Genomic DNA, 13,130 nt, shown 5'->3' on the forward strand with positions numbered 1-13,130 from the left:
GGTGCCTCTTAGTTGGCTGGATGGGTAACATTTTGAAAAACCCCTTCAGTGATATTGGAACCTAAGTTTCATTGACTTACAGTAGGATATAGACTCCTAAGTCACTCAGGCACGTTTGAAAATTTTACTCTGCATCATCTGTCCACAGGGAAATTATGGGACACCGTATTTTTGTAGCTGGTTGTTTCAGTCATTCGTGCCTCTCACTATGTATAACCAAAGATACAGATGGGGACAAGAATTTCAAAAATCAACCACAACTTTGGGTGCCCATCTGCAGATACCTTGAAAGGGCCTGTCAGAAAGTAGGTGCCCAGAACCTTCTGAAAATGAAATACCCTTTAACGTCCTTCAGGATGGTACCACAATCACTAGCCAATTCCTGAAATCTTGGCCAGGGAGTGTTCTCTATTTCAGTCAGTAATAAATATGAATAACACTAAGTATCTTTAATTCTGTAGACAAAATGCTTACATGCAAAGCCTTCCTCGTTTAGCAAAAATGTTTGCCTACATCAATATGCCCTAACTTGCCATTTCTTCCTCTGCAATGCAGAGTGAACCTCCCAAATCCGGAATTCTCTGGTCCGGAAACATCCTGTGACAGCGGGACTGGCAGCAGCCAAGCACTCCCCACCAGGAATGCTGGGGCAGCACGCAGGCAACAAGATGGGGAATCGTGGCAGGCCAGCTTTAGTGGGGCCAGCAGCAGGGCAGGGAACCCCAGGGAAAGGAGGCATGAGCCGGGCAGCCAGCAGTGGAGCACTGACCTCTCCTGGTCCAGCAAACTCCCTGGTCTGGGACAGCTCAGGTCCTGAGAGAGTGCCAGACCAGAGAGATCCAACCTGTACTTTAAAATCCAACCCTTCTGTTCTGTCCCTACAGCTGAATTCTTGTCCAAGTCTTCATCATCTCTCATGTCAACCACTGCAACCTCACCCTCTTGGACATTCATCCCAAAAATCCACAATGTCCTCTCCAATCCAACCCAACTGCAGTCTCTATAGCAGTCTCCATGGTCCATCCATCAAGCCACATCACCATCCCCCTTTGAATTCCTTCACTGGCTCCTACTTCTCTCTCATTAGTTATTAATTTCTTGTCCTCATCTTTTAACACTCAACATAATTCAGCTCTTAATTCTGACTTTGATTTGCCTATATGATGCTGAAGCCTAAAATCAAACATGTATATCAGCTAAGTGAAATACGCACGTGCATGTTCACATGCCCTATCAACAATGCACAGCAGATACCGACAGAAATGAAACAGGAGTGATGTTTGATACCTTTGCAGCTTGAGGTAGCTCTCCCCAGTCCCAGTGCATTTGTGGATTGTTCTTCTGCATTCCCCTGTCCAAAGGTTTACTGACTAATTCTGAATCACTCTTCGGAGTGGGAGGGCGAGAACCTGAGGGACTGGGGGAAAAAAAACCAAAACAATACATTTATTAAACAGCTACATAAGAGCAAAGCATACACCAAGTGGCATTATGCAGCATCTGTGCTTATATAAGTGATTTCCAACCTTTTTTTAATATAGCGGAGTGGTAAACACATTCTCAAACATTTGGCGGACTGGCAACATTCGTTTCCATATTTGCATATTCATTATACAAATAATGAATATGCAAAGGAAATTTTAGCAGTCAACCAAAAGCCTCAGTGCCCAGAGCTGCTGCAAACAGCTGGGGGCAAGGGCTGGGGTACACAATGCCCCCATGAACTTCCTAATGCCAGCCCTAACCCCTGGAGCCCCCACCACCCCTCCACTACCTCCCAGCACCAGCCACTGACCCCAGAGTCCCCTATACCAACCCCCTGTGCCAGTCTCCTGCCCTCAGAGCCCCCAGTGCCAGCCTCCCATCCCAAATGCCTCAGTGCCAGTCTCCCACCCTTTAGTGCCCCACCACCACCAGACCCCACAGTGACAGCCCCCAGTCTCCAATATTAGCCCCATCCTCAGAGCCTCCAGTATCAGCCCTGCCCCCGTAGCCCTCCACTACTAGCCCTGACCCCAGAGCCCCCCCAGTGCCATCCCCCTGCCACTTAGAGCCCTCTGCTCCTTAGTGCTCACCAGTACTAGCCCTGCCCCCAGGAACCTCCCAGTATTAGCTTCGCCCCCAGAGCCTCCCAGTGCCAGCCTCACCCCCCTCATCCCCCTAGCCCTGTGCTGCCTCCCTCCCAGCTGAAGCGCTGCTGCCCGGGGTCACAGCTGCTCTGAGGCTGCTGTACTGGGCTCCACACAGCCCTCCCACCGCACTGCGAACTGCTCTTCCGCAGCCAGGAAGAGACCCTGCTCTTGCCCGGCACTGGCTGGCTGAGAAGCGGGGCAGGACACGCTTCTCCCAACAGCTGAGATGGGAGGAGAGACACTGGGCAGTGTATCCCAGCCCCGGCTCCCATAGCCAACATGGCCCGGCAGCCAGCGGTTCATGGATCGGCACCAGGCCGCAGACAGGTGGTTGGAAACCGCTTGCAGTATATTATCTGTATTACAAACAACGCACCTTCCAGTCACTGACCCAAAAGGTTAAAAAAAGAAATCTAAGGAGCTCAGCAGCAAATCAAAGGAGGGCAATCAACAATTTTCAAAATAACTATCCCTGACTGGATCTCTGAGGAGCCATTACTAGCTGGCAGGTTTGGGTAAGCATCGGGGTCGTGAGAAGGAAATTTGAAGGAGGTGGAGGTACAGCCTACTTCAGGGAAGACATGTCCTACATAAAAACACAGGAAGAAAGGGTGAACACATGGCTCTAAGAAAAGTAGGGAAATGGGTGGCATGTGAGCTGCAGCACTGTCAAAGTACAGATAATTCAGTAAAGTTCATCAGGCCCCGTTATTCTCAATAAGCAGTAAAACAGTTTTACAAATCTAGTTGTTCCATATTCTTTCCTTTTATTGACATGCCCATTCTGCCACTGGACACAGGGGGTGGGGTGTCAAATATTGCCACTGGATAGTGGTGTGGGTCTCCCACTGAAGCCAATGGGAATGGAGTATGCATAATTTGATCTTCCTTGGTGGAAAACTGGACAATCAATCAACTGTTCACTGAGCATATTGGTGGCCCAAGGAATCATGGTGGGCTGGATATGAACGTTTGGCAGACTGGATCTGGCCTGCAGGCTATATTTTTGCCCGTTCCTGATCTAATCTAACCTCCTGCATAGCGCAAACCCATCAAATTTCATCTCAAATTCCTGTATCCAGCCTATAACTTCTGGTTAAGCTACAGTGTATATTTTAAATACAATATATACAATCTTGATTTAAAGACTTCAAGTGATGGTGAATCCATCAATCTCTGAGAAGATGTTTTCATAGTTCAGAGGTTCCTAACTGCTGGTCAGTGGACCAGGGCCAGGCCATAGACCACTGATTGCTGGGCTGCGGCAGTTGGTGGAGCTGAATTTTGACCATGGTGGCTGATTTTGCCCAGCAGTGGCACTGGGGCTGAAGAGGTGGCAGGGGGAGGTGGAGCAGGAGGTGCATCCCTTCCCCCTCCCAACCAAATAAGACAGCAGCCCAGCCAGCCTCACTCCTCCCCGACTGCCTCTACCCATGGGGATGCAAGGACTGCTTGGGGAGGGAGGGGAAACGAAAGAGGAGAGAGTGTGCGTGTCACCAACGGCCGCTCCCCCTGCCTGCACAGCAGTAACAGCCACATTCCCTAGAGGGGGCAGCCTCTCTCTGGGGAGTGTGGGGATGGGGTGGTGTCAAAGCGGCACTGGGGAACAAGGGGCTGGGTTGAGGCTAGGGTTCAAAGGGGGGAGGGCTGGGGCTGATGTTGGGCAGGGGTTAGGGGTCAAAGGGGTGAGTTGCAGTGAGTCAGTGCTTATCGAGCCAGCTACAGTGCAGCACGTGCTTCTGTCTCGGGGGCAGGAGATCTGAGGGCGTCTGAGCAGGATCAAGGGCCTCAGAGCTTGTGGAACAGGCAGTTGCATGGTCAGTGGGGTAGAATCAGGGTTTGACACAACAGGCAGTCATGGAATTTGTGGAGCAAGGGGCACCAGAGATAGAAGGGCAGGATCAGGGTTCTGGGGTTGGAAATAGAAGGATGTGCAATGACAAGATGGGGTCAGCGGGTAAATTTGGCAGATGCAAGCATGCAAATAAAATGTTACTGGTCCACCAAAAGTTTGTGAATGGGTGTGCCGCTCCAACAGTATAAAAAGGGTTGGGAACCATCATAGTTAACTATCCTCACTTCTAAAAATACGCTTTTTACTTCTAATCTGAATTCATCATAACTAAAACACTTCTTAACCTTCTCTTGGATAAACTAAACAGATTGAACTTGTTCAGACTCTCCAGGTAAGGCAGGTTTTCTAACCATCATTATTAGTTGTCAAGGCTTCATCCCCACGCTGGCACGATAAATGCAGAAGTGAAGGCCCGCAAAAGTACCCCAAAACCTTATCTTTCCAGGCTTTGGTATTCCCCTCTCCTCCCTCCCAAAAAAATCTTAAAAACCTAGATTTTGGGGATAAAATCCACTGCTACCACCCAAGTAATTATAAGAAAAATCAGGGGAGAGATCACTTGGGAAATCTCACCCCTAAAGTAAAAACCAGGACACAAAATTAACCAATACCAAGTTAATAAAAAGAAAAGGGAAAGAACTTTTATTATCACTACAATATTCCTGTTGCAAGCATAATGACTAGATGGAAAAGTCACAAATTAATATACTCATGGGGGGAACCCCACCAAGGGCTAGGACGTAATTACAAAAGAGCAAAAAAACTTTTTTTTAAATGCACAGACATCAGATCCCATTTCCCAAACCATAAAACAATAAAACCTAATGGATTTATCTAAACTTTACCTAATTTACAGATAGTGACAAGTCTCTTCGTGGAGGGAGACATTCTGTTTGTTCTCCTCACTAGCTGGAGAGCAAACTGCCCACTCACAAAGGAGGGGAAAATCCAAAAATTCCTTTGTCTCAGTTTGAAATCCCTATCTGCATTTTTATTGGCAGACTCTACCTGGCTTAGGTATAGTTAACCCCTTAGTGCCCAGGCTGCTGCCTAATCCTCATGGTCATGACTATCTGAGAACGAGTGAATTGACTAAACAATTATTTTGCAATAACACAATGGCAGTCGTTAAAACTTGTCAGTTTTCCCTATGATTATTTTAAATAGAGAAGATTGTTTGACAATCTACATTTTACCTTTATAGTTTACTGTGCATGCTACAGGAAATACCTTTGAAACTGCAAATGTTTAATTCCTCCAGCTACAAGTAATTAGTTATCTAAAAAAACCCAGCAAGTTTGCAAAGATCATTGTTGTAGAAATTTTCTTCTATGGTTTTCCAAGATCTTTACAATCATTAACTGATGCTCATCACAATATCACCATTTTACGACTGGGGAGATGAAGGCTTTTCAAAGATGCAAACTGGCATCCAATGGGATTTTCATGGGAGTTATGCACCTATACACTTTTGAAAATCCACTTGGTTTACATCCCCCAATGTATTTAGGTTTCTAGCTTCCATTAATCAAGGCCCAGGTGTCTAGCTGCATCTTTAGGCGCCTAACTACCTTTGGAAATCTGTCCCTAATGTAACTTGCCTTCGATAATACAGTAAATCAGTAGTGCAGTTAGGATTTAAACCCTACAGTCTTAATAATGCCTCCTTGTCACCCCAAAACAATGCATATTGTATCTACACAGTATTTGACACAAGCAAAATGAAAGTAAATATATATTCATTGTTTTATTTTGTAAATGTCTGGCTTTGTTTAAATGCAATTTACATATAACAACTTAAAAATTTAGAAGGCAAAAGATATCCACATTACATCATTCTTTTCTACAGAGATCCCCTTGTATATTAATGCACACAAACACCAATGTAATTTTAAGAAGTGCCCAGGAATTATAAATAGAATGTTTGGAATCTCTGCTCCTCTCAAATTAAAATATTACAATATCAAACCAGAAATGTAAACATGCACACGAAGGCAAAGAGGAGTAAATATTGCACACTCCTACTTTGTAAATCGGTTGGAACATTATGCAAAGGGTAGGTTAGTTTCCCATGCTATCTGTAAATAGCAAGCTGGGGTTGGAGTTAGTATTCTGAGGTTAGCTGTCACTCACTGAGAGTGAGACTCTCTTCCTGCCAACAGAAGACCCAACATTCAAGAACTACCATAATTCCATTATTCAAGGGCACCAGGAAGCAAAAAGCTACACAGTGCAGCTCTGCAACACACCATGCCATTAGAACCATCAGAAGAATGATTTTAGGTGACTCCAAAGCTGAGAAAGAATGTGAGCAAATAATGCACATACACTGCCTCTTCGCAACATACTACCACTGCTCTGCTTGGGAAGGATTTCCTCTCCCATGGATATACCTAGTCTTTTCTGGGCCATAAGCATACACCACTGAGAAAGAACACCTCCCTATGAAAAACCACCAGGGAATTTAAATACCCAGATCTGTGATGTGGAAATCCTCCTGCCTCAGCTCTTCCCTTGGGCTTACACTCACAAACCCAAGGACTTTTTTTCCTTTACATACCATCTACCCTTAATAACAATAAACTGCTCCTCCCACTGACCCACACCTCTCTGAAATGACCCTTGCTTTAATGAAGGCACTAGCTAGGTTTATGAACTCACTTGTATACTTCTGCCTTCAAACCTCATGTTGTATATTTTTGCTCATGATATGGATGCTTAAGACAATGTCCTCTCCACATTGCTGCTGTAAAATTTTATAAAGCGCTAACAGTCCTGATGATCACATTTTTAAGATTTTTGTTGTGTTCCTTTTGAGTTGGACCAAATTATGTCCCAGACCAATGGCAGTGTTACACTCTTCAATCAGGGATGAGATGGATTTATTCATGATGAAGACCACGTAAGACTGATAATCTACTGATTGTGTCCTGCCACATGGGAGACCTTCTAGGTTCATTGAATATTGTCTCCCAAAGAAATCCTGGTCATATTTTTTAAAAATTACATTAATCTCAAAGTGAGGAAGTATATTTCAGAAGGGAAATAAATAAATGGGAGCGTGAGATCTCAATGGAGAGAGGTTAGAGAATGACACTGAAGACAATGGGGGAATAAATTATAATCCCACCAAGCAGAATGAATTTAGCCAGAAGAAACTGGTACAGAATCTATGCCTGAAAGAGCACAATATTTTTTACAGAGAGAGCTATATAGTATGATCTGAATTTTATTCAAGTAGCAAATATTTGAGTGAAACTGAGAGTTGTGATATACCACCCCACAGCACTGCGATGTGCACCAGCAGGTCAGGCAGAGTAGCAAAAGTGGGAAATTCCTCTGGCATACAATAGACACTAGCAGAATTGTTATCTTTGACATTTGTTATTTGAACTGCAGTAGTGCCATGAAGAAGGACCCTATTGTACTAGAGGTTGTGATAACAGATATCAAAATAGAGTCTTGGCCTAAAGATCTTACAATTTAAGCTATAGATAACAGACAGGAGATACAACAAACAGATGGAGAGATCACAAGGGAAAAGTGTGACAGCTGTGTACAATTTAATTGGTAATAACTAACTGAAGACAAGTTTCACCAACGACTCAACTAGAAGACACTGAGCTAACAGGGCACAGCATTCACAGCACACTAGCTGCCTGACCAAATGCTCAGAGAACATCAGTTCCTTTTAGTCAGTTGCTCACTGGCATAGAAAGATGCATTTGAGTGTTGAAGGGAGGTGGTTTTGATTATTAAAAAAAATAACACTGTAAAATGGAAAAAGGACATGGTAAAACAGCACTGAGAGCATCCATCTTTATCACCACCAACTCCATGAAGACTGCCTGAGATCTGAGATTCAAGCTGGGCTCTTTCCTTCTCAAACCTCAGCCTCTATAATCAAAATTCCCCAGTCTGAATTAGGACCGGTTATCCCTGTCTCTTCCAACTGAGCCCTTGGTGAGATGTGTGAAGTTCCACTGTCTTCAATTAGTTATTACCAATTACATTTATTGAACCATATCCTGCATTCTGTTAATGTTACCCATGAAGGAATGGAAACCTTGCTTTAGTCACTAGAGATTACATGTTACATCCCGTAAAAGTTAAATATTTGAGTCAGGATCCCGTATCTTCCCTGAATTCATAGCAGCTGTGCACTGAGTACATTGATCTCAGAAGTGCTTCCTGGTCAAAACAGAGCACCCTGATCTGGCAATAAAGAGTGCCAGGAGTTTGAGAAAGAAGTCACAGATACAGGCTCCTGATCCCAAACAAGAAGAGCTTTGAGAAAAGCATGTGCAATCAATCATAGATGCTTACTGTTGTGATAGAAGGATTAATGCACTCAAGACTGACAGGTGCTCAGATACATGTCCCCCAACATCAGTGTGAGGTGAGAAGGTACTATTATTCCCAACTTACAGATGGGGAATTATGGTGCAGAGAGGCTAACATAGAGACTTCAAGTAGGACTCCCAAATCCTATGCTATTGGCCTAAGCACTAGACTACCCTGCTCCACTTTAGATATTCTCTCCCCCACATTTTGAAGCACAAAATGCTTCCATCTCCTATCCAAAGAATGAAGATGAGGGAACAACAGAAAAAAGGCTTCATTCCTTCCTCTTCAGTCCTGTCTCCATGAGTTTGGCTTTGTTTTCCCCATTCTTGTCTGACTAAGCACCATCTTGTGAAGGATTTTGGACTTTTCATTTAAAAATACCATGGTACCACAACGGGAAAGAAAACTTTGAAAGAAAGTTATCCATTTCCTGTGAAATGGAAATGACTTTAAAAAAACCTCCTAAGCTACAGAATGTCCCAAAGGAAATGTATGTATTAACTTCAATAGAACTCCACCAATTAACATCAGCCAAGGAGCAGGATCATTTCTCTTCCTAATCTTTTTTCATAGTCTTTTTTAAAATATTTTTCATAGTCTTTTTTTTTTTTTTTCATTTTTCCCATTTTTCTAATGGTTTTTTTTTTCATTATACCCATCATAATGCAATGTCAGGCTTCTTTGTACAGCTTATCTACCTCTAAAGCCCATTGAAAAGGCAAGTAACGGAAATTCTGCTCTCTCACATTTTCTTCCAAGTGTCTAAGTTAGTAATAAGTAGCTTTGTAAACTCTGCAAAGTTCACATTCAGTTAATGCATTAAAGGATTAAGCGCACATCCCACAAGGGGGAGAATAACTCCCCTACCTGTCTGTAGCAGGGAAGTGAGAAGATTGATGAGGACAAGAACTAGATAGGCCTCCTTCTGCTGGAACAGTGAGATGAGAGGATGGCCCTGTGCAATCTATAAGCTTACTGGATAGCACAATATATTGAAAGAGAAAAACTGGGTGTCATTATTCAAAATAAGTGCTATTTAACACAAGCTCATTAGGCACTTGAAGCCCATTTGAAAACAACACTATACACCTCAAGTTTTCAAAACCTAAGCATTGCAATGAAGAAGCACAAAAGTAGCAGACAGTTCAAACCAGCCACCAGGACACTGCACAGGAATAAACTTCATTGGAACCTCACTAATGTGCAGAAAGAGAACTCAGCTGGCATTAACTGAACTGCTTTAAGGCTGTTCTTCAGGAGGAAGAAATGCATTGACACTTTGATTTTAATGTATACGCACCAACACTAAAGAATATTAAACAAGAAATGCATAAGGAATAAATGTATATAATATACTGTGGGTATTTGTGATTATTATATATAATGAACATTTTCAGCTATGTCTACACTGCCCCCTCTTGCGCAAAAAATATGCAAATGAGGCAAAGCGTAGAATATCGACGTGCCTCATTTGCATAATGAATAAGGCTCCATTTTTGCGCAAGAGGCTTTTGTGCAAAAAGAAGCCATCTACATGGCTCCTTTTTGCGCAAAAAAAAAACCCTTTTGCGCAAGAGGGGGGTTTTGCACAAATAGGAGCCCAATTAATTATGCAAATGAGGCACGGCAATATTCCACGCTTTGCCTCATTTGTATACTTTTTAGACATAGCCTTCATGCTATAGCCATCTTTTTAACTAAAGAAATATTTATAAATAGACAAAGGAAGCTTATTTTCTTGAATCATAAAGAATCTTGGTTTTTACATATTGAGGCCCAATCTTTTACATAAAAAACAAAATAAACTTAAGGCAAAATCCATTAAAGTCTTTCTACAATTTCTGCGCAGCATGGATTCAACTTTCACTGATCGTTCTACCAACCATATGGTAATTATACAAAACTATTGACATTAGTGTCACTACACAGGTGAGTAAGTGCTACAGGATTAGGTCATTTTCTCTGGGCAAATGAGTTTTTTTGTTGAGGGCAGCATGATTCCCAACTTCAAAGATCAAGCACAGGGTATGTGACCAGATTAAGGCAGCAAATATTCCAAGGTTCAAACACAGCAGAGTCCATATCTGAAAACTGGAAGTGAAAGTAGAGTTGCCATAAAGCTGTTAAATATTGTCTGAATTCACATGTAAGGAGAGACAAGATAGATTAGGTAATATCTTTCATTAGACCAGCTTCTGTTTATCAGACAGACAAGCTTTCAACACACACAGAGCAGATGTGACCCTAGAAGTACCCTTCCCGGACCTGAAGAAGAGCTCAGTGTTGCTCAAACACTTCTCGCTTGTTTGTTAACCGAAGCTGGTTCAATAAAATATATTACTTCATTCACATTGTCTCTCTAATACCCTGGGGCCATAACTGCTACATCTATAGTACATCCTCAACGGCAGAAGGTAAACATTTAGTAGTTTCATAGTGATAATGCTTAACAGAACAAGACTCAAGGAGACAGCAAGTAAGGCTCAGTAAGGAAGGGAAGATTGTTTTTAGAAAACTATATGTTCTACTTCTGTATACTGTACCTCTTAAGCGGTGACCACTCTCCATCTGAATGGGGATATGGTGCAGATTGTGAAAGCATACTGGTTGCAGATGTATTTATCTCAGACTCTTCTTCACTAAAAACATCCGTCACCGATATCCTGAGCATAAACACACACAAAAACTGGGAGTTAAAATAATGCTTGAATATTACATTTCTTTATAACCTAGTTAATAAACAGAATAGTGCAGACATGTTATAGCAAGAAGCCACTTAGATGTTAGTATAAATGAAATTCTAGAAGAAAACAATTGACTGGCTTGCACCCTATAGTTCCACAGATGTCATCAGACTATTGCTATGTTTTATGGCAGGATTTTCCTGATCTTTTGCATTCAGCTTCTTTGGTTAAAACTTAATCTCAGCCGTGTGCGCTACTGAAGGGAAGCTGAAACCTGAAGAAGTTGATAGGGGCTGGGGAGATGCAGGGCATTGAAGCGGGCAACAGTGACTCTTCTACCAGCTATTCTCACCCTCTGAATCAGGGGTGGGCAAAAGAGGCCTCTGCGGGCCAGATCCAGTTTGCCAAGCCAGTGGATCCAGCCCACGGCCCCCTGTTGCTCCCCTGCCCCCAGGCCAATCAAGATCTGGGAACAGGGAAGCACACAAAGTCTCCTCCCACCACTAGGGATGCATGGTATCAGAGGGAACAGTTGGCTGTTTTAAAGCAACGCGTGGCTCTCTCTAGGTGCCACACACCCCTGGCAGGATGGGGCAAGCAGCAAGAGACTTTATATGCTCCCTTGCCCCCAGATCCTAATTGGGCTAGGGACGGGCGGGCACGTGATGTCTTGTCCTGCTGCAATGCCTAGAGGGAACCATCAGCTGTTTTAAAATAGGTGGTCTCTGTGCAGCAGGAAGGGGTGCCAAAGACTTCATCTGCTTCCCCACCCTCAGGAAAATCAGGGTCTGAGGGTGGGGGAGCACAAGCAGTCTCCTGGCCCTGCCCCTTCCACCTGAGGCCACGCACTTTCCAGGGCAGTCCAGGGCCACTTTAGAAATTTGTGAAGTGGCCCCCTTTCAAAAATTATTGGCCACCCCTCCTCTGAATCCTCAACATCCCTTCAGTAGGAAGACTGTGGAGATGGGACTTCTGTGGGCAGAAGTAGAGGCATGGCAGGTTGGAAGTGTACACAATAAGAGGGGATAAATCCAAAGCACATTGCAACAGCCCCTCCTATTCTGCCCAATGTCATATCAGATATGCACCCATGAGCTAATGTTGCTCTGAAACACAGGCTAGGGAGAGGGAAACAAAGAAGAGCCAACTGCAGAGCTGAACAAAGAGGACTCAGAGAGGATCCACAGAGGGGCTGGCTCACCATGTTTGTAGTTCCCGCATCTGTGGTGTATACACAATAATAACTCCAGTAATTAGTGGATCTGATCATTTGAATTAATCATCATGTTTTATCCACTGTGAGGACACAATATATAGGTAAAATTCCCTGCTGGCGTAAATTAATGTAGGTGCACTGATATCAATGGAGGAATGCCAATTTACACTAGCTGAGGCTCTGGTATCAATTAGACTCCTGTGCCTATGTATTTATCAGGGAGTGTAAGCCAAGCAAAACAGAGGTTTTCTCTATGCTAGTTTCAGATCAGAAGTCTAGTAATTTTGAGGGTTTGCTTATTCATTCAAAAGGAAATCTTTACACACATACCTAAAAACCTGAATCCTCTCTGTGCAATATGTGCCCAAAACATTTAATCCTTTCAATCTGACATTAGATCTGCATTATAATGATACCTCAAATTGTCCGCTGGCTCATTCTCTTCCTCAGAACTAATCTGCATAAGAAACATGTTTTCATCTTCTGATGTGTCTCCATTGTCTTCTCTTTTTAAACTGTCAAGTTTATGGGTAGATTTCCTCCTCCTTTTCCTTCTTTTCTTCACGGAACCACAAACTGAGGAACTTTCTATAGCAGACTGGGAAGCCAGACTGGTGATTGATACCTGTGAGGATCCAGAATCCAAGTTCCTCACCCTGTCTATCAAGTTCCTCTTCAGCTGTGATTCCATCAGAGCAGCTCCCTCTGATAGAATGGGGGATGTAGCAAGGTGGTAAGGAATAACCTCCTGAAGACAAAAACATCAAAACCAAGGGGTATATTATTTCCCTCCACAGTCAAAAATATAGGTCTAGTATTGTGCTGAATGGGCTCCATCTATTAATCAAATGGACTATCGAAACAACTCAGGCCTAGATTGTCCTTTCTCCATGTGG

General features: G+C 43.3%; 1 protein-coding gene across 9 annotated transcripts in view; it reads right to left on the reverse strand.

Annotated features, from left to right (window-relative positions):
* LPIN1 (lipin 1) overlaps positions 1-13,130 on the reverse strand; it is a 134,582-nt gene that overhangs the window by 32,975 nt on the left and 88,477 nt on the right. For 8 of the 9 annotated variants that reach the window (XM_006138553.5, XM_075923487.2, XM_025179201.3 and 5 more), the window contains 4 exons: positions 12,651-12,982; positions 10,878-10,997; positions 9,202-9,309; positions 1,288-1,417 (listed from right to left, as the gene is read on the reverse strand). In XM_006138553.5, the coding sequence (XP_006138615.2) occupies positions 1,288-1,417; positions 9,202-9,309; positions 10,878-10,997; positions 12,651-12,982 (690 nt within the window). The remainder of the gene's footprint in view (positions 1-1,287; positions 1,418-9,201; positions 9,310-10,877; positions 10,998-12,650; positions 12,983-13,130) is intronic. The other variant, XM_006138554.5, reaches the window with a different exon arrangement.

This window comes from Pelodiscus sinensis, chromosome 3 (assembly GCF_052426305.1).
Source record: "Pelodiscus sinensis isolate ZL-2025 chromosome 3, ASM5242630v1, whole genome shotgun sequence".
Lineage (NCBI taxonomy): Eukaryota > Metazoa > Chordata > Testudines > Trionychidae > Pelodiscus > Pelodiscus sinensis.